Source organism: Antedon bifida, chromosome 2, assembly GCF_963402885.1.
Source record: "Antedon bifida chromosome 2, ecAntBifi1.1, whole genome shotgun sequence".
Classification (NCBI taxonomy): Eukaryota; Metazoa; Echinodermata; class Crinoidea; order Comatulida; family Antedonidae; genus Antedon; species Antedon bifida.
In genome coordinates, this window is record NC_136227.1 from 2045292 (window position 1) to 2069095 (window position 23804).

General features: G+C 31.9%; 5 protein-coding genes across 7 annotated transcripts; 3 read left to right on the plus strand and 2 right to left on the minus strand.

Annotated features, from left to right (window-relative positions):
* Positions 1-1922: 1922 nt before the first annotated feature.
* LOC144835739 (uncharacterized) lies at positions 1923-22356 on the plus strand. The gene is made up of 10 exons (XM_078690823.1): positions 1923-1991; positions 2391-2483; positions 2624-2676; positions 2915-3161; positions 5501-5681; positions 6022-6118; positions 6912-7080; positions 7539-7639; positions 8026-8867; positions 22326-22356. The coding sequence occupies exons 1-9, from the start codon at positions 1979-1981 to the stop codon at positions 8206-8208; spliced, it is 1137 nt and encodes a 378-aa protein (XP_078546949.1). The 5' UTR covers positions 1923-1978; the 3' UTR covers positions 8209-8867; positions 22326-22356.
* Positions 8749-11852, minus strand: LOC144835754 (transcription elongation factor SPT4-A-like). The gene is made up of 4 exons (XM_078690840.1): positions 11727-11852; positions 11439-11545; positions 11276-11331; positions 8749-10425 (listed from the first exon to the last, which is right to left on the minus strand). Exons 1-4 carry the CDS (start codon positions 11793-11795, stop codon positions 10304-10306), a joined length of 354 nt encoding a protein of 117 aa, XP_078546966.1. The 5' UTR covers positions 11796-11852; the 3' UTR covers positions 8749-10303.
* LOC144858664 (translation initiation factor eIF2B subunit alpha-like) lies at positions 11893-16242 on the plus strand. 2 transcript variants are annotated; one of them, XM_078714761.1, is made up of 10 exons: positions 11979-12002; positions 12412-12611; positions 13175-13276; positions 13441-13583; positions 13732-13848; positions 14263-14375; positions 14881-14949; positions 15228-15303; positions 15445-15570; positions 15724-16242. In XM_078714761.1, the coding sequence occupies exons 2-10, from the start codon at positions 12488-12490 to the stop codon at positions 15877-15879; spliced, it is 1026 nt and encodes a 341-aa protein (XP_078570887.1). In that variant the 5' UTR covers positions 11979-12002; positions 12412-12487; the 3' UTR covers positions 15880-16242. The 2 variants fall into 2 exon arrangements, with proteins under 2 accessions (XP_078570888.1, XP_078570887.1); XM_078714762.1 differs by lacking the exon at positions 12412-12611 and having other exon boundaries at positions 11893-12002.
* LOC144835744 (vacuolar protein sorting-associated protein 37B-like) lies at positions 16391-21908 on the plus strand. Of its 2 annotated transcripts, XM_078690829.1 has the most exons (6): positions 16391-16474; positions 17184-17550; positions 17792-17963; positions 18961-19020; positions 19790-19872; positions 20484-21908. In XM_078690829.1, exons 2-6 carry the CDS (start codon positions 17233-17235, stop codon positions 20802-20804), a joined length of 954 nt encoding a protein of 317 aa, XP_078546955.1. In that variant the 5' UTR covers positions 16391-16474; positions 17184-17232; the 3' UTR covers positions 20805-21908. The 2 variants fall into 2 exon arrangements, with proteins under 2 accessions (XP_078546955.1, XP_078546956.1); XM_078690830.1 differs by lacking the exon at positions 18961-19020.
* Positions 21858-23775, minus strand: LOC144835750 (dnaJ homolog subfamily C member 30, mitochondrial-like). The gene is made up of 2 exons (XM_078690836.1): positions 23653-23775; positions 21858-23248 (listed from the first exon to the last, which is right to left on the minus strand). Exons 1-2 carry the CDS (start codon positions 23764-23766, stop codon positions 22634-22636), a joined length of 729 nt encoding a protein of 242 aa, XP_078546962.1. The 5' UTR covers positions 23767-23775; the 3' UTR covers positions 21858-22633.
* Positions 23776-23804: the final 29 nt, after the last annotated feature.

A 23804-nucleotide genomic window follows, 5' to 3' on the forward strand; every position in this document is an offset into this window, starting at 1 on the left:
ATAATAATTATGAATTTATCAACAGGAATTAAGCTCAGACTCATTTCATCAGCACTACAATATAAAGCTCTGTCTACACTATCAAACTTTATGTGAAAAAAAATGTGATGTGCCCATATATGGACATGATGATGTCATATCACTACCATATTTGGGCATATCACACTTTTTTGTCAAACTAGTTTGATAGTGTAGACAGAGCTTTAGATTAAAAGGGTTATTACATGGAATATTTTAATGTTCATCTCAAAAAAATGTGATGTGCCCATATATGGACATGATGATGTCACTACCACATTTGGGCATATCATTACCAAACTTGGGCACATCACGTCACATCATGTTTTTGTCAAACTAGTTTGTAGTGTAGGCAAAGCTTTAATAATATACGTAAAATAGCATGCGATAGAGCGCGCACATTATTCATTTAGGGTGGGTCTCGTCAATCATTGAGTATTTCTCAATCCATATTTATAGTCATGACTTATTCTATCATTAACTGGTGTAGTTATAGTACAGATTATTAATTTATTTTTAAAATATATTTTTTTTGTAAGATATATTGTAAAACATCCGTATACCACCGGCGGTGGTGGTGGGCATACTAACTCTCAGTGCAGTGTGGGTACAATGATAACCACCTAACTAAAGCCCATCTAAACCCAAATACGAAATCAAAATTAATGCATTTATAAGATGAGAATCCATGCAACTTCTGAAAAATAATATCCGATATCAACAGTATAATAACGCGCGCGTACTCATCAACTTATTTGGTCAATCAATCGTTTATTGATGAAAAGCGGCAAAATTGCTAGAATGAGTCATTATTTCAAGTAAAGAACATCTGCTATAGAGTAATATTGACTGAGTCTATCAATAAGGTATAACAAAAACCCTTTCCCCGTTTGGTTGTAAACAAGCTGAACAAACCGAACCAACAAAGATAACCTATGATATTGATTATTTTCTATATGCACTTTATTGATTATTTTTTAATCGATTGCTCGAATGCAGTTCGTCGTCCATTAATTGAACGATTAAATCGATTCTTTTACATAAGTTCAATCGAAATGTAAATACGATTTCTAAAGCAATACATCTGTGCAGATGATATGCAATAAACACTTCATTATTCGCTGTGTTCGCGTACTGGTTCCCACCAGGGCGCGCAACGCAAGGAGACGACGCGCGCGCAACCAAGGCGGTACCTTTGTACGTCGTGATCGCGGTAAAAGTGTGAGTCCTTGTGTTGTGTCCCCATAGGGTTGCGTCCTCGTCAGAACCAATCCGTTCAGTGACACGTAGGCCTATACCAATTTTGAAAGCCATTTAAACAAAATTTAAGAATATTTATGAATAATTAATTTGTACTTGTGGAAACCATGCCCCTCTTGAACCGTGTAAGTTTGTTTCCTAATAAAACAATATTTAATAACAATTAATTAATTGTAACCGTAGCAAAATGTATAATATATTGTACAACTTGAACCATAATGAGACAGCAGATACGAGTCCAATAATATAGGCCTGTGTTCACATTTTATTGGTTATTGTCAATCGACCACCATGGAGTGAATTCGATTTCCTTCAGGTAATTCAACAATTAAATCGATAAAAAAACAATGTCATGTCATCATCCAATTTTGCTCTGTTCATGTTTTTCCGAACAATTCAGCCTTAGTGCAAGCAAGGGTCATCCAACTTAGTTGCTATTTAGAAAATAAATAAAAGTATTCATTTTAAGTCTATAAAAGCACACAAAATACAAAGTACGAATACTATACTTATCTACGGTCTAGGCGATGGTGGCAGCAAATATTAGTTAACTTTTAGCCAATCAAATTTTCTGCACGTTAATTATATTTACGTCACATTCCGCGCACACACCGCATGAGTCTAGTCATACGCGCGCACACGAATTTAATTTTAGCCTGCTTTCGTTCTCTATCTCTCTAGCCGGCCAAGCTAGAAAAAGATGCAAAAAAATGGTAATTTTGATTCCAAAGATGTTATTGTTTATATAGGCCTAGGCTAGTCTCTCTCTAGACCTAGTTTGGCTTGGCCTCCTAGGCCTAGGCCTACTGCTAGCCCATGCCTTAGTACTAGCTAGGCATAATACTACTAGCCCTAGCCTTATTAGCTACCTCCTCCTACCTCTGTGTGTGTGATGTGGGGGTAGGCTTGTTTAGTGTGTAAACTAAAGTTAACTGGCTGTAAAGTGTGGTGTGGAGGTGCAGTGTGTTGTATGCATACTTTCCTTTTTAGCTTATCAAAATCATACTGCATGCTTACGACTAGTACACCCGCTACTCTAGGCCCTACTATTAATGTAAAAACATGTCCTTATTGTTAATAATATTTATAATTTATACTCTTCTTTCACACAGGAAAACCTGCATACTTGCCCATTTTCAATAAGAAAAAACGCCCAAGACAGGCCTTGATGGCGCACCCAGGCAACACAACAGAAGAAGTTGACGGTAGTAACAACGGTATTCTGCTGTCTCTTTATCACATCAATCCCTGCGAACCAACTTAGCTTGTTTTTTATTTTATTCATTATACATGAAATTAAAAATTAATTTTATTTCTACAATAACATGTAACTTTTTTATTTCAGCAAAACAGTGTAAAACATTTATGAACAATGGACAACATAAACCTCAATATCAGGTAATTAAGTAAAGTTAGTCATAAAAAATATTTCAGTAGGTTTTCTTGTGTTTTAATAATTACATTAAACATTGTTTCCTTTGCAATCAGAACAATAATAAAGTTTGGTGGTCTGAAAGAGGAAATAATTATCACTCCATGGATTTACTGATAGAAAATTGATTAATTTTAAGATTATATTAACTTAATTAAAAGTAACAATGTTATGAGATATTGAACAGAAATTATGTCTATATAGCAATCACAAGGAAACCAAGGCAACAGGGTTTATCAAGGAAAAATAGCTGGGTCTCAAGGAAATGTAATTTACCAGGGAAATTCCAGATGCTACCAGGATGGTCCTAGTTACCAAGGGAATCAAAGCTACTGTGGAAGTGTTGGTGGTTACCAAAGTACCGGTCCAGGTTACCAAAGTACCGGTCCAGGCAACCAAAGACGAAACTACTCACAGTCACAGCCCAATCAACAGCATTTTTTCAAAACAGGTAAATGGATTTAGTATACCTCTCAATTTTTTATATTCTGGTTTTGTTTTCATCGTTTGTTTTTCTTCTACAAAATTAACTTTTTGCAAATCTACATAACATTTCTAGGTGGGCCAATCAAATTGCACAGATGGTCTTTTTTAGATGTGTTTCTGATATGTTTTACTTTATACACCAATTGTTACCATGATCCAATTATAGTCCCAGGTGGCCTGGACACCCTAACAATGTATAGTCTTTTCTCTTTGAATTTAGCTTAAATTAGGGGATGGGACTATATTCAAACATAGGATTATACTTAATAATAATAATAATAATTGTTTGCTCTGATTACAAAATTAGGTCAGTTTATAGTATTTTGTTCTTCAACTCACTTATTAAAACTATCATTCTGTATTCACCATAAACAATCATCTGCTAATGGTGCTTAAATGTATAAACCTTATGTAAAAGAATATTAACTGGAAAAAAAATTGCAATAAAAAGACAATTAAATAGTTTTAAAGTTGGGTTGATAGATGTGTTAATTTACTACTGTATCATCAACAACAGACTGTATGCTGAAATAAATAAAACTAATGTGATGCATTCTTCTTTATGAGATTGAGAGATAATAAATATGATTGATTGTACGCAATAAAATATTAGAATTTACTGTTATTATATTATACATGGTTCAAAATAACCAGTACACATCAAATAGCCTAATTATAGTCATCTTTAATTATTAGTTTTTTGTTTTAATTTGATAAAGTATATTTATTGATATTACTGAATATCATTTCATTTTTTTGTAATGTGGGTGTTTTATTAGGAAAACAATATTTGCTATGGCATAATAATCATGAATTTTCCCTTAAAAGTTAGACTTTCGCAAAATGGTCATATCCATCACTCCACTCATCCATGCTCTAAAAAACTTACTGTTAAAGCTGTTACTAGAATTATTCTTTCTAGAAGTAATTATAACAGCAAAATACAAAAATATGTCAGAAATTAATAACAAATCAAATATATATTTAGGCCTATTTATTCTAAAGCTCTGTCTACACTATATGTGACAAAAAATGTGATGTACCCATGGACATGTCATGTTGATGTCATATCACACACTACCATATTTGAGCATAGCACTACCATATTTGAGCATCACTACCATATTTGGGCACATCACACTTTTAGCTTAATACTATACCATTTTTTTGAACAAAACATAATAATAATATAATAAATATATAATTAAAAAGTATTACACATTGCACAGATTTTGTGTTGAACAAGAAGGTTTTTATGTATTTCATTTGTGTTTGGCAATCATACTCTAATTTTAAGGTTTGCATCTATGTATAAAACAAAAACCTTGTTCAAGTTGAAATTTAAAATGTTAACTTAATCCCTCATATAAACTATCATAAAATCTTATTATTATCATCTTTGAAATCAGTCCTCTTACAGACGCTATGAATTGATACAATTTAATTCCAACTGTACATTAAAATTCTGTGACTACATTCATCAACAAGCCATCAAACCCCACAGACAGTTGATTGTACACTTTACGAGTAACACTAAAGAATTTCATTAATTTTTAGCATATGAAATGGGCTATATATCTTTATATTAGCCTTGGTGAACATAGAATTATCTCAATAAACTAGCGTATGGAGTTTTCTTCTTCTACACAACGATTTATTAATGTAGTTGAGATTATTGTTTTAAGCAGGTCATTATGTGAACTGTAATACATTTAAACAATGACATATTGTCTGAAGATGCCAGTTGTCATTAATCATTCAAATTTATTTTAATCTCTCAATTATTACTGTTTTTATATTTATTTAATACAGTAATATGATTACCATACTACTGTATATTGCTTAGTTTAAAATAATGTTGTGCTGTAAAGGGTTTGTGACTGTTTCTGAGTGTATGTATATTTTTTAATGTTGATATAATATAAAGTTTGCAGTACACCACATATATATAGTTCTGAAAAGAATTTTTGAGTTTCTCGACGTTTTTATCAATATACTTTGATCGTCCTCGAGAGTGAGAATACTATTGTAAATAATAGCTGATTTTTTTTATATTTCATGGTTCAGAACCTTTGCTCTGATTTAGTCCGAACTCAACCTTTAAGTTTTGACAGACAACGAGACGAAATACCCATGCAACAGAACAACTGACGCAAAACTGTAATTGATTAATTTCATTCCGAAAAACCAGTAGACTAAACCAGATCATTACTTATTTGAAAAACACATTAATATAGCAATTGAATAAATTTACTTATTTATCATCACATTTTTTGTTATGTAACCATCTTTTGTAAATGGCAGAAAACAATCTGAATGCAGGTGGCAATATGCAAATCAGCTCACAGTCACACCAAGCAAATAATCAGCACAGCACATATTCAAGACAACACAGTGGATCATATGCAGGTGGTGGTATGCAAAATAGCTCACGTCAAGCAGCCAATCAACACAGGAATTTGATGTATTCAAACCAACCTTCCAGGTAAACACATATTCTTAGTAATTCAATAAATAAAGCTCTGTCTACACTATCAAACTTTATGTGACAACAAAATGTGATGTGCCCATATATGGACACCATGACATCATATCACTAGCATATTTAGGGATATCACTACCATATTTGGGTAAACCACACTTCTTAGACAGAGCTTAAGAAAGAAAAATGGGATACATACAAGAAAAATATATGTTGAAGCTATGTTGTGGCTTGAGGGTTTTAGATTTAATGTCTAGTACTGTATTTAACTCATTTTAGAGCTAATAAGTAGCAAAAGACCCATTTAAATTAATAATTTGTACTTCTGTTTTACACATATTAGTTCATCTGCAACAAGCAGCCAATGGCAGATGGGTGAGGCTGGTACTTCGCATAACCTGAACAGAACCTCTCAATATAGAAGCAACCAGATTGGGCAAGTGAGTATTATTTTCTTTGCTGATTTAGGACCACAATTAATACTTGTTGTATCGTATCTTTGTTTATACCTTCTATGACAAAACATTACAAATATACAAATGAAAGTTCATATGTGCTGGTAAAAATATAAAATGTTTTTAAACAAACTTACAGCATTCAACATGTCGAAAATTTAAGGTATGTTGAATTGTGTGCTGTACTAAGCTCATTTAAAAAGCATTTTATTACAAATATAGAAATTATGTTTACACCGAATGTGACCACCCTCACCCACCCACTCTTCCACTTTCAGATAAAGTGATTCATATTAGGAAGTATAAATTATCTTTTGTGGCAAATGTCTATTCTAGTTTATTATCATTGCCCGGCACTAAAGAAAAAGTTAAAGGTTAAGTTAAAAATAACTATGAAATATACAAACAATACATTATTCATCTAACAAAATTAGATAAACAAAAAGAATTCTTTCAAGTTATTTCAACATGTACTTTTGTATGATTTATGAAATAATGTACAAGCAAACATTGTTTCTGCATAAAAAGTCTAAATATATACTAAATAAACTGTAATTTGTAAAATCAATCTTACAGAATGATTTTCAATAACAGCGGGAAATGAATTTGTAGAAGAAAGCTTTCGACTTCATCAATAATATCAACCTATTTGAATGCATTTCCTTTTCTTTGTGTAAATTAGACAGAACACAAACCATAAATGGAATGAAATTTGTCATTAGTTGTCTATAAGAATATATCAATCAGTGTACATTTCCTCTTTGTGCATTGCTTCTAGACAAGAGCGCAACCGGCCAAGCCTGATGTAGCTAACACAACCAAAATGACAAGAGCGGGAAAAGAACACCTGGCGAAAGATACATTACGATTTATTATAGCCTCTATTCAAAATGTACGACACTGGACTAAATACAAACATCATGTTAAAATCATATTTGAGGTTTACGGTAAGAAATTAGCTGAAAGATCGCTACATTTATTTATATATTTTTTACACTCTTGGTAACAGTTATTTGCTCCCTTGTAATTGTACCCCATTTGTTTGGTGAATAAACTTAAAAAATAAAAGACAGTCGGACATCCAGGGGCACTGAAGCAACCATAGCCAAAAAATTGAAATGGGTTTGATGTTCTTCTTGTCTTAAGCTCTGTCTACACTATCAAACTAGTTGGACAAAAAAAAGTGTGATATGCCTGGTAGTGGTATTCCCAAATATGGTAGTGATATTCCCAAATATGGTAGTGATATGAAATCATTATGTCCATATATGGGCACATCACATTTTTGTTGCTTTATATTGTAGTTCTGTCAGAGCTTAACTACTGCTGATATTATAATACATATAACTATAAATTCATCAACTAAATGAAAAGAATGCAAACTATTTTTCATTCAAATTGTTAGCACAATTAGATTCTATGGTTACTATCGATGCTTCTAAGAATGCAAGAATATTCACATTGAAGGACAGTAAATCAAGTCTAAAGTGTATCTTTTATGAAATTGTAAGTTTAAAAATCAGTTGGTTGTGGGGTGGGATAAGATACTTGGGGTGATACTTGTATTCAGGGTGCGAGGGATCAGGTTACTCAGATATATATATGTGTTGGTCACTGTGTTGGTCATCAGTGACCGTATTCACCAATCACACTTAAGTGAGATATTTACTTAATAGTAGAAGTAGAAGTATTTCACTTAAGTATTTCCTTTAAATTGTATTCATTTAGATAGAAGATACTTGTTAATTTTAAGGGTAAGTGTTTCCCTTAGCCTAAGTGTGAATGGTGAATACGGCCACAGGCATTTAATATGGAGAAAATATAATTAATATCATAAAACTTATTTTACTGGAGTATAGCCTGTTGAAGTACTTTTTTCTCTTCAACATTAGGATCGCTGCTTGCCCAAATTTACTCGCGGACAGTGGTTACGATGCATTGGTACACTCGACGAAAAAAAAGACACATTTCACTGCGTTCAAGTACGAGGAGCCAATAAAAATGAGTTGTCCACAAGAGCGGTTAGGATGTCGGCAGCAACCAAGGCCTTGGCTTACTTAAACACTGAACCATAATCAGATATCCAATTGAGAACTTGTACACTGCACGTTATATATATCAATCTTTGTTGTTTAGTTTGGACAATTATTTATAAAACAAGTGCAATTTAAATGTAAAGTGCAATATGATACATACAATATGTTTATTAGATTATATTTAAAGAAAAATTCTAAGTAATTAATCTTTCCAACCCAATTTGGGAAGAAACATAATTAATATACGGTGCAATATAGAATAATGACAGTATCATGAGGGCAATCCTCAGTATGTAAGGCTCTGTCTACACTATCAAGCTAGTTTGACAAAAAATAATGATGTGCCCATTTATGGACCCGATGATGTCATATCACTACCATATATGAGCACATCACATTTTTTTGTCACATAAAGTTTGATAGTGTAGACAGAGCTTAATATGTACTCTACAAATTCTAATAGTACCATGTTCTAAATAGTTTAGCTTTATTTAATAGTTTATCTACAATATAATAACTCATATTTTGTTGATAATAAAACTGATTGATGTATGTAAAATACATGATTGACACACCTGATACAAAATAAACGAGCACTTTATTATCACCTTCCCAAATGGAAAATAAAAACGCAACAGTTATGTAACAAATGTTTTAATAATAATCGTCAGGTGATCAAACTATACCAGATGTATAAAGTCTTGTCTACACTATCAAACTTGATGTGACAACAAAATGTGATGTGCCTATATACAGTATGGGCATGATGATGTCATATCACTACCATACTTCTTTGGTCAAACTAGTTTGATAGTGTAGACAGAGCTTCACGCAAAGTTAATTAAATGCAGTAATTATTTATAATAAATAATAAGTATTTAATAATGGTGGTTAGTATTAGGTAGCACTTTATGAGGTTATAAGAATGTATTTAATAGTTATTTAACTGCTTTCTGTTCAAATAAATAATACATGGACATTCATTGATTTCATTCTGTATTGACTGTTCATTGTCAGGAGGCCTTTTTTATGATGTTTGTTTATTACTATATTTGCTAACTTGCTGTTCCATTAAATATAGTGTTTGAAATTAAATGATCACTTGGTTTACTTTACTTTAAAGATGTATTGTCCCTTGAAACACAAAAAAATGAAGGTCAAAATATTTTAAATTTAAATTGGCCATATCAAAGTAATATTAAAGTTATTCACTTTAAGTCGAAAATTCAAGCCAAAAGCAACAAGTTTACGTAATTAACAGGTAAATTAGTTTGATTACATTTGTCTGGAAAATCGTCGCGAGCGAAAGTAAACAAACATTTCAAACCACGAGTACGCATTATGCATGATGCTAATTAGGATTGTTTACAACTCGTCACGATTGAGAAGGTGTTTTCACACAGATCGCGATGAAGTTTTATGATTATGCATACAGAGTAGCCAAACAAGCGCGTTTCATTATGGGATATGTTTTGATCGAAAACTTTGACTGGAAGTCAAAGTTATTTTTTTACCAAAAAAACGTCTGTATTTCAGTTAAATGATTTTTTTTTCGACACATGTTTGGTGATAGTTAATAACTATTATGATACTTCAAAATGACCCACCTTTTTTCGAAATCTGTTATTTTTTTTTTTTTTTGGAATTAGTCAAAGGGACAATACATCTTTAAAGTTGAAAAAAATAAGAAAAGTTTCCTCATCTCCAATGATTTATAACCACACAGTATACACAAAAAGCAAATTATTTGTTGCACTGTCTAATTTGAGCTCACATTGACAAATAAAAGTACAACACACATTTAGAAAAGAATTGGACACTTTTCTCAAAGTTGGTTAAATTGGCCATTCTACAGCCAATCCATGATACTGTGGTTTGTTGTGAGTATTTCATTGTCAAGACATCTCTCTTACAAGTTGTTGTTCTCTCAACCCTATTAGTAAAGCTTGGTTCCCACTAGGACGTAACGCAAGTAATTTGACCAATCATGACACGATGGATCATCCAAACTGTGACTTGTGATTGGTCAATTTCACTTACGTTGTGCCTACGTCCTTGTGTTGCGTTCAAGTGTGAACCAAGCTCATTATTCAATGTTCACTGTTAGTATAACAACCATTTAGACAATTGGAGACTATGACTTAACACTGGTATCTCTTGATCTGTAATGTATTTGTCTACTTTTTAGGTCATTGATAATTCCAGGTGGCAGCTTTCCTGACACGGATATAGCATAGCAGCCTTTAACATAACGATCTGTATAGAAAGTAATATGAAGATAAATGATTTAAAGATGTATTGTCCCCCTGAAAAAATAATTCTTAACAACATTTTTGTTGAATATGCCATTTTAATGTCACATAATAATTATCCACTTTGACCAAAAATTGGATTGAAAAAGAATGTATTTACCTGAAAAAACTGCAATTTAATGCAAAAAATGGTCAAATTGGCTGCCAGCCAATGGGTTTGTGGTTGATTTTAATCATTTATTTTGTCAGTGAAAAAATTATTTTTTTTTGTTTTTTTTTTCTATGGAAGTGATTACCTTTATAAACCTACAAAATAACATATTCAAAGTCTGATTTAATTAATCTTCATTTTTCATGTTTTTGGGGGACAATACATCTTTAAGATCTTTACAAAATACTGTCAACTCTCCCAATACTGGACACCTTTGGGCTGGCCTAAAATGTCTAGTTTTCCGAAGAGTCTGGTATTCGGAATGTGTTTCTAATGGTAATAATGAAATAGGGACCTTTTGGACATTAAGAAAATCTGGTATTGGGAGAGTTTCCGGTTTTCAGAGAGTCTGGTATTGGGGACTGTAAAATTACATATAATTAGGAGCAATCAAAAACATAATTTATCGAGTTCTACAGAATTCATTCTTTAAAAAAATGATTTACTTCATATACACATCCAACAGCAAGCCAATTACATGATAGTTAAACTGTATCATGTTTATAATAAACACTCACTCATTTGAAACTACAGTACTAATATACTTTGGGAGAGTTGACTGTATATCCTTTTCTGTTGTTTTTAATGTTTCTTTAAACATATTTCTTTGTCCTGAACATATATATGCTCTTGAAATACTTACTGATTCTCTGCCACTTTCCAACCCAACTATCTTCAGGACTCATTAGTGATACTAATCTATAATAAAAAACATTCTAAAATGTAACATAGTCATAGTTTCGATTCGCAAGAACAAATTCGTGGGACATTTGTTGAACAATAATTTATAAAAAATTGTTTCATACCCATCAAAGGATGAACTTGTACAATCAAAAACAAGATCACGGCTTCCCTTCATGTGTAGAAACTCATCACAGTTATCACAGCCGTCTAGTTCAAATTGATCAATTGTCTGTAGTTTAAGTAAAAAAAAAAACGTTAAGGACGAAACGACCACATTTCAAGAACTTACAGTAAGCTACCCATGCATCCCCGCTTTAGTTTTAGAATTGCGTGCCCTGACGCATTCACAATTCTAATATAGGCGTAAACAATTATTTTGTAAGTTTGTATTAATGCTCATATGTAATTACCTTTATAAGAGAACATAGTAAACATGCTCTAAGGTGTTTCAGCTCTTTTGGAACAGTTTCTAAGGACATTATAGCTGAAAATATTAACAAGAAACTTGAGCCTAAAAAACGATCGTAACGAGATTAGCGACCTCTACAGTATGATGTGTCGCGCCGTTGAGGGAGTACTTCATACAAATACAACCAGGCGATTTTTTTGCAAATAAGCACATGGGTTTTTTAATATTATTTTATACTTTTATTTTAGTATAAAAATAAATAAAATGAATAACGAAGGTAAGTCATATACATTAACAATATGATGGTCTGTAAGGCAGGCTGGTTTTCAATCCAAGAGCAGTCTAGTTACATGGTAAATGTGGTTAGAAACCTGGGCTTGTTGTTTCTGTCTGAGCTGTGAATGGTGGGATGATGTATGATGATGTAATAACTAATAGTATAATAAGAAAAAATGATAATAATAAATATGGCAAGGCCTAGTGTAGACAACAGTGTAGAATTTAGCATTCTATATTCACTTCAAACTAAACTCAAGTCTAAACTAAATTTATAATATTAATATGATAAAAATAATAAATAGGCCCAATATGTACAGTAAGTTAGTGTAAGCAAAAAAATAAAACTTGACTCAAAAAAAGTGAAAATAGGCTAGATAAAATTATTTTTTATTATGTTATTTACGAAGGCTTTTTTGTTGCACATGGATCATGACGAAGGAATGATAATAGGAGACAACAGTCATCCTATAGGGATAGGACAACATGTTAACAATGAGACAGAGAGATTCACTGTTTAAATGGACAAGACAAAAAGGAAGAGAACAGAATAGACAAAGGCAAAAACAATCACGATATAAACGACTGGAAAAAGACAGAATGATGTTTTGTACGTAATTCTAGTGTGTGCCCTTTTAAAAGACGATAAAATTAATGATTTACAGGGGCGGATCCAGCATTATAGATTTGAGGGGGCTAAATATTTCATAAATGATAAAAATGATCTGTCGGGTTGCAGAAAAAATAAAAATAGTCTGTTAAAATTTAGAGAAGAGGGGGATAAAGCCTGTTTAGCCCCACCTAAATCTGCACCTGATTTAAGATAATTTTTTTGTGGCAATCATGAGCATTGTTATTTCTATTTTTGGACGATATTTAAAGTAATTATTTTATTGATGGTAGATTTGAATCTATATTTAAGTTGATGAATACTAACAAAACTAACTCATGCATATCAAATCAGCATCGTATTAAATGACCTTTGAAAATGAATTGAAATCTGAAAATTGCCAGATATACAATCTATGTATGGAGTACTGTGAGTGCAGAATTTGTTTAAGCTTTAGCCTATTCTCGCTCCTGGTTATTTTTCATTGTTGTCCGAATAAATATTATTATTATTATGGCTGTAAAACTAAAATTCTAAATGTTTTATGTAATTTTGTCGTTCAGATATTGTTGAATACTTCGAGCAGTGTCAAATAAATGAGCCTGAAATTTCGCCAGCAATTTCAGCCATCAAAACTCTCATAGAGTATCTCAATCTTAGTCAAGGTAAGATGTTTAATTCTGATTTAAGGGTCAACATAGAATAAATAATGTCATATTAAATTTGTACTGCTGTATGTTATGGTGTAATGTAAAAATCTAGAGGTGTGCTTTAATATCTCCTTGTTCTTCTTTAAATTGAAGAAAATATATTTATTCTTTTTTTTCAGCTGGTACACTTAAAGGTCTTCGTGAAGAGTTGAAAGAATGTATTAAGTGGTTAGTGACGCAGACTGACAGCTCAGCCATTGCCGTTCAGTCGGGCTGTGAACTCTTTCTTCGTTTTATCACGCTTGCATCTTTGGAACAACAGGTAAATTTAACACTGTAAATAATAATAATAGTTCATTCTTATATAGCGCATATTATAAGCAACTGTAGTAAAACTATAGACCAATAGATAAAACTAGTAATACAGTTTTTTTAATCAATCACTGTTTTATAAAAATGTTATTCCTTAGGATTTTCACGATTGCAAGAAAATCTTAGTTCAACGTGGAAATGTGTATCTACAGAATGTTGCGCAATCAAGGCATAAGATCGCCAGACTGTTTAATCCGTTCATTCGAGATGGATCCGTGAGTATTAACATTCTTTGTATACTGAAAGGGTTATCCAAAATCACTTCTTATATGAGAACGTCCGCTACAGTAGAAAATAAACACACAGAACATAGAGTCCGTTCAGACTTTACAATTTGACCTTACTAGTGAAAAAAGATGCATAAAATATGACCTTGCTGGGAAAATTTGTAAATTGTTTGTTATCCAAAAAGTTTGTCTGGTTATTCCCGAGAGTAATTTAGTTGACACATTGAGTAATTGAGTTTAAAGTCTGAACACGGCCATATTGTTACGTACCTGAAATTGAATCGATTTTGATAGATAAATCACCCAAATCCATAAAGAATAGTTTAGTGTGGCCCAATTATGCCCCAGTTTCACACCCCTGATGTATGTATTGAGGTGTTTAAAACTATGTGTTTCTTGCAGTGTATCCTGACCCATTCATTTTCACGTGTTGTATTAAAAGTATTAGAAGAAGCAGCTGAATCAAAGAAGAGGTTCAATGTATACGTCACAGAATCTAATCTTGATCAATCTGGGTAAATATTTTATATTTATTACAAATTTAGCAACAGGGGTGTAGGCTGGGAGGTGGCGAGTGAGGGGTGGGTGCTGGCGGCAGACAGAAACCAGCCTACACCTCTAAGCAAGTTGTTCTATGGGAACTGTATCATCATCAGTCATTGAGTTGTCGAGAAGAGAAGAGTGCTTTTGAAAATGATTTTATATTATAAACCACCTTTAGAATTCAAATCAGCCAAAATAATATTTGTATACTTTATAGTGTAGTGGAGCTGTAGCTTGATGGTTAACGTGCTTACCTTCCAATCCTGACGTAGTGCCAGGGTTGTAACTCACGACTCGTTCAACTCCACTGCCTCAAATGAGACTTAGTTTATAAGCATGATAAATTATATAGTTTATCCATCCTGTAATTGGCGAATTACTCTCTGTTAGATGCGTATGAAATAAAAAACATGATTTGAGTAATAATAATTAAATAATAGCCTTATAGAATGTCAGAGTATTCTATGTTTTTTATAGTAAGAAGATGGCTAAAGAACTAGAACTTTTAGGCATCCCAGTTTGTGTGATATTAGATGCTGCTGCAGGGTAAGTACACACTTATCTTATTTTGAGTTTTTTTACTGTATCCTATTCCTTGCATTTATACAGTATCCTACCAATCCAAGTTTGTTCAAAATTTATTTTCCAACAATATTGTGTCAATCATTTGTTAACTTATTGTTTTTAATGTGTAATTAATATTTAAACATTTTTCTAGAAGTGAAACCCTGATTAGAAGAATTAGCAAAATAAATGTTAGTATATATACAATTTATATCTTATTATACCCACTGATATGTTGTACATTTGTTTTTTCTGTTTAGTTACATAATGGAAAAGATCGATATGGTGCTAGTTGGAGCAGAGGGGGTAGTAGAAAGTGGTGGAATCATCAATAAGGTAAACGTTTAGATATGAGATGAGACAATGTAGTCTTAAATTGAGAGATTGAAGAAAAATAGTGATGTTCATACCAGATAGCGATGTGTAGAAAGTTGGCGAACAAACCATTTTATGTCGTCTCTCTTTTTTATCTTATAGATCGGTTCTTACCAGATAGCGACGTGCGCAAAGGTTGCAAACAAACCGTTTTATGTTGTCGCCGAAAGTTTCAAGTTTGTTCGTTTATTTCCTCTAAATCAACAAGACGTTCCAAATGAATTTAAGGTTTGTTTAAATGAGTTTTCATGTTTGCATCACAAAACAAAAAGCTAATAATAAATGACTATTCAGTAAATGATGAAAATACTGCAATAATAATTCATCAGGTATTATTTAATCGAGTATTATTTCTTATATATTTTGTTGTTTTTTTTACAGTACAAATCTTCAACTCTGAAATCCAATACAGATCTAACTCAAGAACATCCATTGATTGACTACACTCCCCCTGCAAACATAACACTGCTGTTCTCTGATCCAGGTGTACTTACACCCTCTGCTGTTAGTGATGAACTTATTAAGTTGTATTCATGATGATTTAAATATTTATTTATATACTATAATATTATTTTATTCAATAAGTTAATGTTACACAATTTGTGTGATCTTGCAATGCAATGCAACACATTGACAAATAAAACACAATGTTCAATTCGTTAGTACAATTAATACCATGGTGGAATTATGACATTATGGTACTGTACTAGTACTGTATCTGCTTATATATTATTAAAAGAATCATTTCTGTCTGTAGAGTGGAATTTTGTACATTTAGTTTGTGCTCCGTGTACTGAAGCATAAAGGCCTATACAGTAGTTTGATTTTATTTCCTGGGGATATGTATATATTCTAATAATAGAATTCATTTTTGTTGAAATAAATTAATGTGTAAATGTTTTATTGCTGTATACTTGTTTCTAAAAATTCCAGAAATAATATCTTATTGAAGAACAGATTCATGAGCTAAAAAAATATGAAAACCATTTTTTGTTCTTGAATGATTGCATAGAGAGGGCGTAAACCATTAATTAGTCACCGCCGTTATGTTTTTCCGTCGTCATTTATTTCGTCAAACTTTATTGTTATGGTAATCGTTTTTTTACTGTATTGACGAAAGCCTAAAAAACTGGTAAGTTTTGTATAAAATAAGTCCTAAACAACTTATAATATTGTACTCAGTTTGATATACTATATATCTCTAGTTAGGCCGCCGATCCCCGTTATATGGATTCTCATCCCTCTAGCTAGGCGGCTAGGCCTGTGTAGTATAGCCATCACACACAGTCTTTAGTTAGACGACCGCAACAATTTCGTCTTGCTCACTGCTGGCGGACAAAGTAAATCGTATCCTGTTGTTACAGGTTGAGAGGCCAGAGAGGTCTTTTAGCCTCTCTGTTGAGCAGACAATCTCACCTGTGTGAACTTTATTATTTGTAAGATCTAAACAAAATGAAAGGTGAAATTTGAAAACAAAAGATTAAAAATTAAATTATTAAAATGGAAATTAAAGATAAATTTGATTTGATTTAAAAATTATTTAATTTATTAAAATTAAATTAGGCCTATTTAATAAAAATTATTTTAAAATAGTTTTAAAATAAATGGGAAAAATTGTATGGGGATAGGCTAGGCTATACTATTTTATTGAAAATGTATAAAAATGTAAAATAAATCAGACAGTAAAATTATTTCTTGTTCTCACATCACACCATATGGAGGTATACAATAATTATTTAATTATGCACTTATATATATATTAATTATTTTTATTATAAAATACATAGAAAAACAAATGATAATCACAATCCAATTCTGACATAACTAGTTTTATTTTACAGAATAGTAAAGATACAAGTTGTATTGTTTTAGAAGAAGAAATTGCCAACTATGAGTTATATGCCACCATATCCCTACCCACAACAAAGGGCCCCCTACCCAGTCCAGCCTCCACCAACATATCCGCACCCACAGCAATATCCAGTACCTTACCCAAGTCATCAACAGTATTCCAGACCTCCTCAACCCGCTCCCCAACCAACACAGTCGCCTGTACGTCCCCCAATACAACCACGACAGCCAGCCCCAAAGCCACCGGTGAAACAGCCCAGTCAATTCCCGCAGTTAGATACATTAACTAAAGAAGAACTACAAGATCTACTTGATAATGAAAATAAGGTTATTGATATTGTCACGGATTTAGATGTAGTAAGTAATTTAAAATTAGATTTCATCATACTGTAATGCTCAATGTTCAACATTTTGTGAACTAAAGTCTTTCATACCATAACCGTAACATAACATAACACTCAAAGTGCTCTGATCTTTATAAATAGAGCTATATAAATATCGCATTATTATTATTATTATTATTTTATTATTATTATTATAACTAACATATGTACAGTTTAATTGTAGAATGTCATCAGATTCAATTTCTTGTTCACAGGTAAAAGCGGATAAATTAACTTCTGAAATGTTTTTAGCTGAGAATCGTAGCTTAGCAGAGTTCAATTTATCAAGAGAACCGCGATTAACAGAAGGTAGACAATCGCTTGCAAGAGCATATGCAAAAAACCAGCAACTTAGGGAGACATTTGAACAGAACATGGCTAATCTTAGTAAGTTGTAATTAATGCTTAAAAGATGTACCAAAATCTGAGAAAAGCTACACTGTTGGGAGGCCTGACTTTTAGTGTGTATAACTCTAGGTTAAGACATAAATGCGATTTAAGAAATCACCTGTTCCTACTATGGCTAGACTGTTAAATGAAGTTAATGTTTTGTAATTTTATTTTGATAATCTGCTTTTTTAAATATTTTATATTTTACCTGTTTTGATTGTACGACTACGGTTTCAGCCATCGGCTGTTTGTGTCATTTGAATAAAGATATACCGATATACTACCATACCATACAGACATAAATATTTAACAAAATATTATAAACAAAATGCCTATTCAATTAAGTATAGAATGAAAACATGGTTATTCCAAAATTATTCTACCTCCATGCTTATTCAATTAACTTAACAATTTGTACAATGAATGTTTGGAAATAAGCTGATTTTATACCATACAGCATGCTTTTAAAAAATTACAACTACCTAACAACTAAAAGCATGAGTAGAATTTATTTTCACAATAGAAACTTTTTTTTCAGAAAATTAATTATAACAATTGAAAAGTTGTGAAATAATTTTTGGAATTTTGCAAAGTCACTTTAAATCATTTGATGCATAATAATTTGCATTTTACTGATGCATGCTCTCAACTTAACTTGCACTACTTTTTTTCTTTTAATACCAGTAAAAATCAACCACAATGAAAAATGATCCACTAATAATTATAATCAGTAATTAATTAATATGCCTGTTATGATATAATATTTTATGACAGTTCGCCCTGATAATGCATAATATTGTATGACAGGCCAGCCTTATGCATATAATATTTTACAACAGGCTCTGAAATACATTGCATATGGTAGGCCCTAACCATGTATATCATATACCTGGCCCTAACCATGCATAACATTGTATGACATTATTGCATTAAGCATCTTGCTTCCAATTGGTTATTTCACATACAATCCCTGAACATGATTTTATAATCGCAGAACAGAAACAGAAGGAGGCGATAATTAACTCTGATCAAATTTCTGAAACAAATTCAAAAAGTAAGGAGTTGTTTTCTAAGTTGCATGAAAACTTACTTTGTTTTTTGTACTGTTGTTAGCAGTTCATTTACTTCTGTTTTTCTCTCGCTTCTCTTTATCAAAAAACATGCACATTACTACTCCTTAAAGATTTGTTGTACCCCTGAAAAAATAATTCTTAACAAATGTTTTGTTGAATATGCCATTCCAATGTCACCTAATAGTTATTATCCACTTTGACTAAAAATTTGATTTAAAAACGTGCATTTACCTAAAAAACTGTAATTTAAAGCAAAAAAATAGTGCAATTGGCTGCCAGCCAATGGGTTTTTTGTTGAATTTAACCATTTATTTTGTCATTTTATAAGTGAAACATAAATTTTTTCTGTTATTTTTTTTACGGAAGTGATTAACTTTATTAAAACTACAAAATAATATACAGTATTCACATACACATCTGGGTCATGTGCACTTTAAAGAACCTAGTACATCTTTCGAGACGAGTCAGTAGGGGGTTACCCTGGTGTACTAGTATACACACAGCCACTGTCACTCATCAAGAGGGCCCCTTGATTGTCAGCATACGCTTTTTAGGGTCACCCTAAATAAGGTGTAATAAAAAAAATAAAAAAATTCAAAGTCTGATTTTATTAATCTTTAATTTTCATGTTTTTGGGGACAATACATCTTTAACTAGTTACAATTTATTCTTTCAACCCCTCTCTCTTTTATAAAGGTGTTTGTGTTTTTATACATAATTATAATCATGCTATTGTTCATAATTGTTTAGGTATACTATCCAGTAAACACTCCTTAGATTCAGTCTTGGAATTATTACAAGCTTCGGCTTCACAGGCTGAAGATGATGCAGAGGTAAGGCCTACAAACATGTAACTAAAGCTCTGTCTACACTATCAAAGTTTATGTGACAAAGAATGGGATGTGCCCAAATATGCTAGTGATATGTTCAAATATGTTAGTGATATGACATCATCATGTCCATATATGGGCATATCACATTTTTTTTTTTTTTTTTGATAGTGTAGACAATGCTTAACAGTGGAGTTGTGGCTTGGTGGTTATGATGCTTGGCTACCATTCCAAGGGTCCTGAGTTTGAGTCCTGTCATATGTCAGGATTTTTTCTAATGACAAATTACCACTACCAAAGACTTTGTTTATCTAGAGCATCTTGTATATGTTTGTCTTGTGAACGGGATTGCCACCTTTAAGAAGGATAGTGAATGAATGCACTTATGATTATCCTTGCCTAAATATATATTTTAAAAAAAACATTAAATAATATAACAATAAACATTAATAACTATTAAAGTAAAGATAGCGTTTACGCCCCCTCCCCCTAAAGTACCTTTGCGCATAAATACAAGTAGTAGGTTAAAGTAGACTGTGATATATAACCATAATATGACCAATATATGACGATAATGTTTTAAAATAATATCGATAATTATTATCACTTTTCAGGAAATAGCAGAAAGGTTTTTAGACGGAAAAACTGAAGTTGATGATTTTGTCGAGGAGTTCCGTGCCAAACGCCTGGTGTACAATTTAAAGAAAACAAAGTCAGAACAACTTGAAAAACTCATACGAACACCACAGCATACAGCCTCATATAATACCCCTCCCCAAGGAGCCACACCCCAAGTAGCCCCACCCCAAGGATCGCCGTACCAACACCCATACTCATTAAATCAAGCCTACCAGCCACAGATGAGCGGTGGATACCACAGTACCCAGTATATGCCTCGTCTTGCTATGCCCACCATCGGGTCATATCCTAGATAAATCAATTTTAGCCATAATAAATTTAATATAGAATAATATATTTATTTAGACCAACCTTTCTTTTAATTGCCTATTCATCAAATTTAGGCGCTACCGTGGTTGTGAACTGAATTAAAAACACATTTTTAATTTGGGCAAAAAAAAAATGTGTAAGAATTCCTCAGTACACTTACAAATAAAAATCAGGATGGATCGTAATTTTGCAATAAAAGAAAGTCGGCCCTAGACATTTGGGTATGTGTACAACACAACTCAAAGGATTTAATATACGGATAATAATACAGTTTCTGCAATTGTTATTCTATCTATATGTACATTATTACAAAAATAGTCTCCTGGCGGTGAACTGATCACTGGCATGGATCTATAGAGATTCTAGTTCATGCTATAGAAATTAAGTCACTATTTAATAGTAACAGCTTACCAATTCTATTTGTACTTGGCCATTTATTAAGATTAGTGTAAATATTATGATACTCAGAACAATTGTTTATTTAAAATAAACACATTGATATATGATTTAATTTTCTTATTTTCTAAACCTTAGGATCTTTTTTTTCTATGTTGCAAACATAATAATAATAAATATCATTTATTGTAAAATAGAAATTCAAATTATATTATGGATATTAAATTCAGTAAACTGTCATTTTGCAATATATTTATCCTAAAAAACCGTAATTCAAATAGCTGAAGCTCTGTCTACACTATCAAACTTTATATGACAAAAAAATATGTGGACATGATGATGTCATATCACTACTATCTTTGGGTATATCACTACCATATTTGGGCACATCACACTTTTTTTGTCAAATAAGTTGGAGAGTGTAGACAGAGCTTAAAGAATATAATTCAGTAGACCCCCTCCTTTGATACATGCCTATTTAATGGGACACTTTCCTCTGATATGAATGAGGAGATATGTGTTTTAGCACAATGACCAACCCCTATTAAGGGGACACTTTTGGGGTCCCAATGTGTCCCCTTAATGGGTGTTTTACTATATACTGTATATTAGAAGACCTTTTATAGTGTATAAATATTAAAGACTAGATTTCACAATGTAAAATATCGTATGTAATAAATAATAGATTCACTTAATTGAATTGGCTATTGTTTTCTTTTCAATTTTTACTTACAACAGAAACTACACTCTGCAAAACTTTTTATAGGTTTTTTTTTTAAATGTCAAAGGGGTTGCAGATAAACTTTTAAGTTACCATGGCTGAAAAAAAATCAGAAATGAAAAACTAAACGATTTGATTTATTTATTCTCATTCAGTACAGTCTATAAAATATAAAATGAAAACAACTGTCATTTAGAATTTTAAATTAAATTGATCTAATTTATTAAAATTACATAATTGAAATAAAATATAATTTTATTAATTTAGTATCCATTGCCAAATACATATTTCATCATGAAATAGCAATTCATATATCAATGAAAATATATAATTTTAATATCTAAATGTCAATTATTCGTATTTGTCATATATGGTTAATGCTGATGTAAAGCTCTGTCTACACTATCAAACTTTATGTGACAAAAAAATGTGATGAGCCCATATATGGACATGATGATGTCATATCACTACCATATTTGGGTATACTGTATCACTACCATATTTGGGCGCAACACACTTTTTGTCAAACTTATTTGATAGTGTACACAGAGCTTTAGTAAATGTGAGAGAAGATTGCAAATCATGATAAACTATGGTACACGCTTTTCAAAATGAGGATATATCCAACCTAGTGCAAGCAAAATGTTCTTTTATGTTCATCAATAAAATTGTAAATCTGAAATATATATTTATTATTTGCTACTTTATAAACAGCACACCAACAATAACTGAAATGACCGCTGCAGATACCAAGAATGTCATACTAGTTCTATACACCTCATTTATTTTATCAAATTCTTTTTGACGCTTTTTCCGACTTTTCCTTTCCCTCTGTTCTCGATTCAAAGCTTCCCCGTAATGAGCACGAAAATATTCGTCAAAATCATACATCCTTTCGCCTTGATCATTGTAAACTTCAGAGCGTGTGTTTCTTATCTTCTTCTCTCGTTTTCGTATATGAGGTTCATCTCTCACTCCATGAGTAAGATCCCGCGAACTATATATACCATTATCATATCGTTTTCGTAATTTTGCATTTGAAAGTACACTATATGCTTCGTTAATATCAGAAAATGAGCTTGCTGCTGTAGGATTGTTCTGATTGCGATCTGGGTGGAAAGCTTTGCTCAGCTTATAGTACGCAGACTTAATTTGCGCTTGAGTTGCTTTAGGTGTAACTCCGAGAGTATCATAAAAACTTGTCCTTGATTTGACTCTGCTTACAAATGTTCGGAAAATGTGTAAAACATTGTGACGTGATTTCTGGATTTGATGTATGCCTCCTACAACACTCAATGCTAACACCAGATGCCTCTGGAAATAGAATTCACAAGGTAGGTAGTCAGAAATATATTTCAATTAAAATTTTAAAAATGTCTTAATAATTAATTAATTTTAAAATTTATATTTTTATTAAATAAAATTTCACAGAAATACAGACTGAAAACATTCTTACAAAAATTTTGAATGAAATTGTTTAACATAGTTGTTTTCAAGTCTACTTTTTTCCTAGTTGGTGAAAACAATTTAGAATAGATCACTTCCTTAAAATGTCACCTTGTTTTTCAGCCTACACAGGCCATTTTATTTCCACAATTTGTTTTTTCAAGAAGGCTGGCCTAGGCCTAGGGCTGAAGCTTAGCCTTGGTTCGAAGAATATGTTTAGAAAGTATATTCATACAAAAGAAAATATAACACTGCAAAAACATCTAACTTACATTAGGGTATCTTGATGTATATTTATTGCCATAAATACATCTGAAATTGCAAAGACATTCTACTTTTGGAAGACGCTGAAATGTTGGCGAAAACAACGATAACAAGGCTGACATTTTTTTTGGTCGAAACCATTATTTGTGATTTGAGGAAT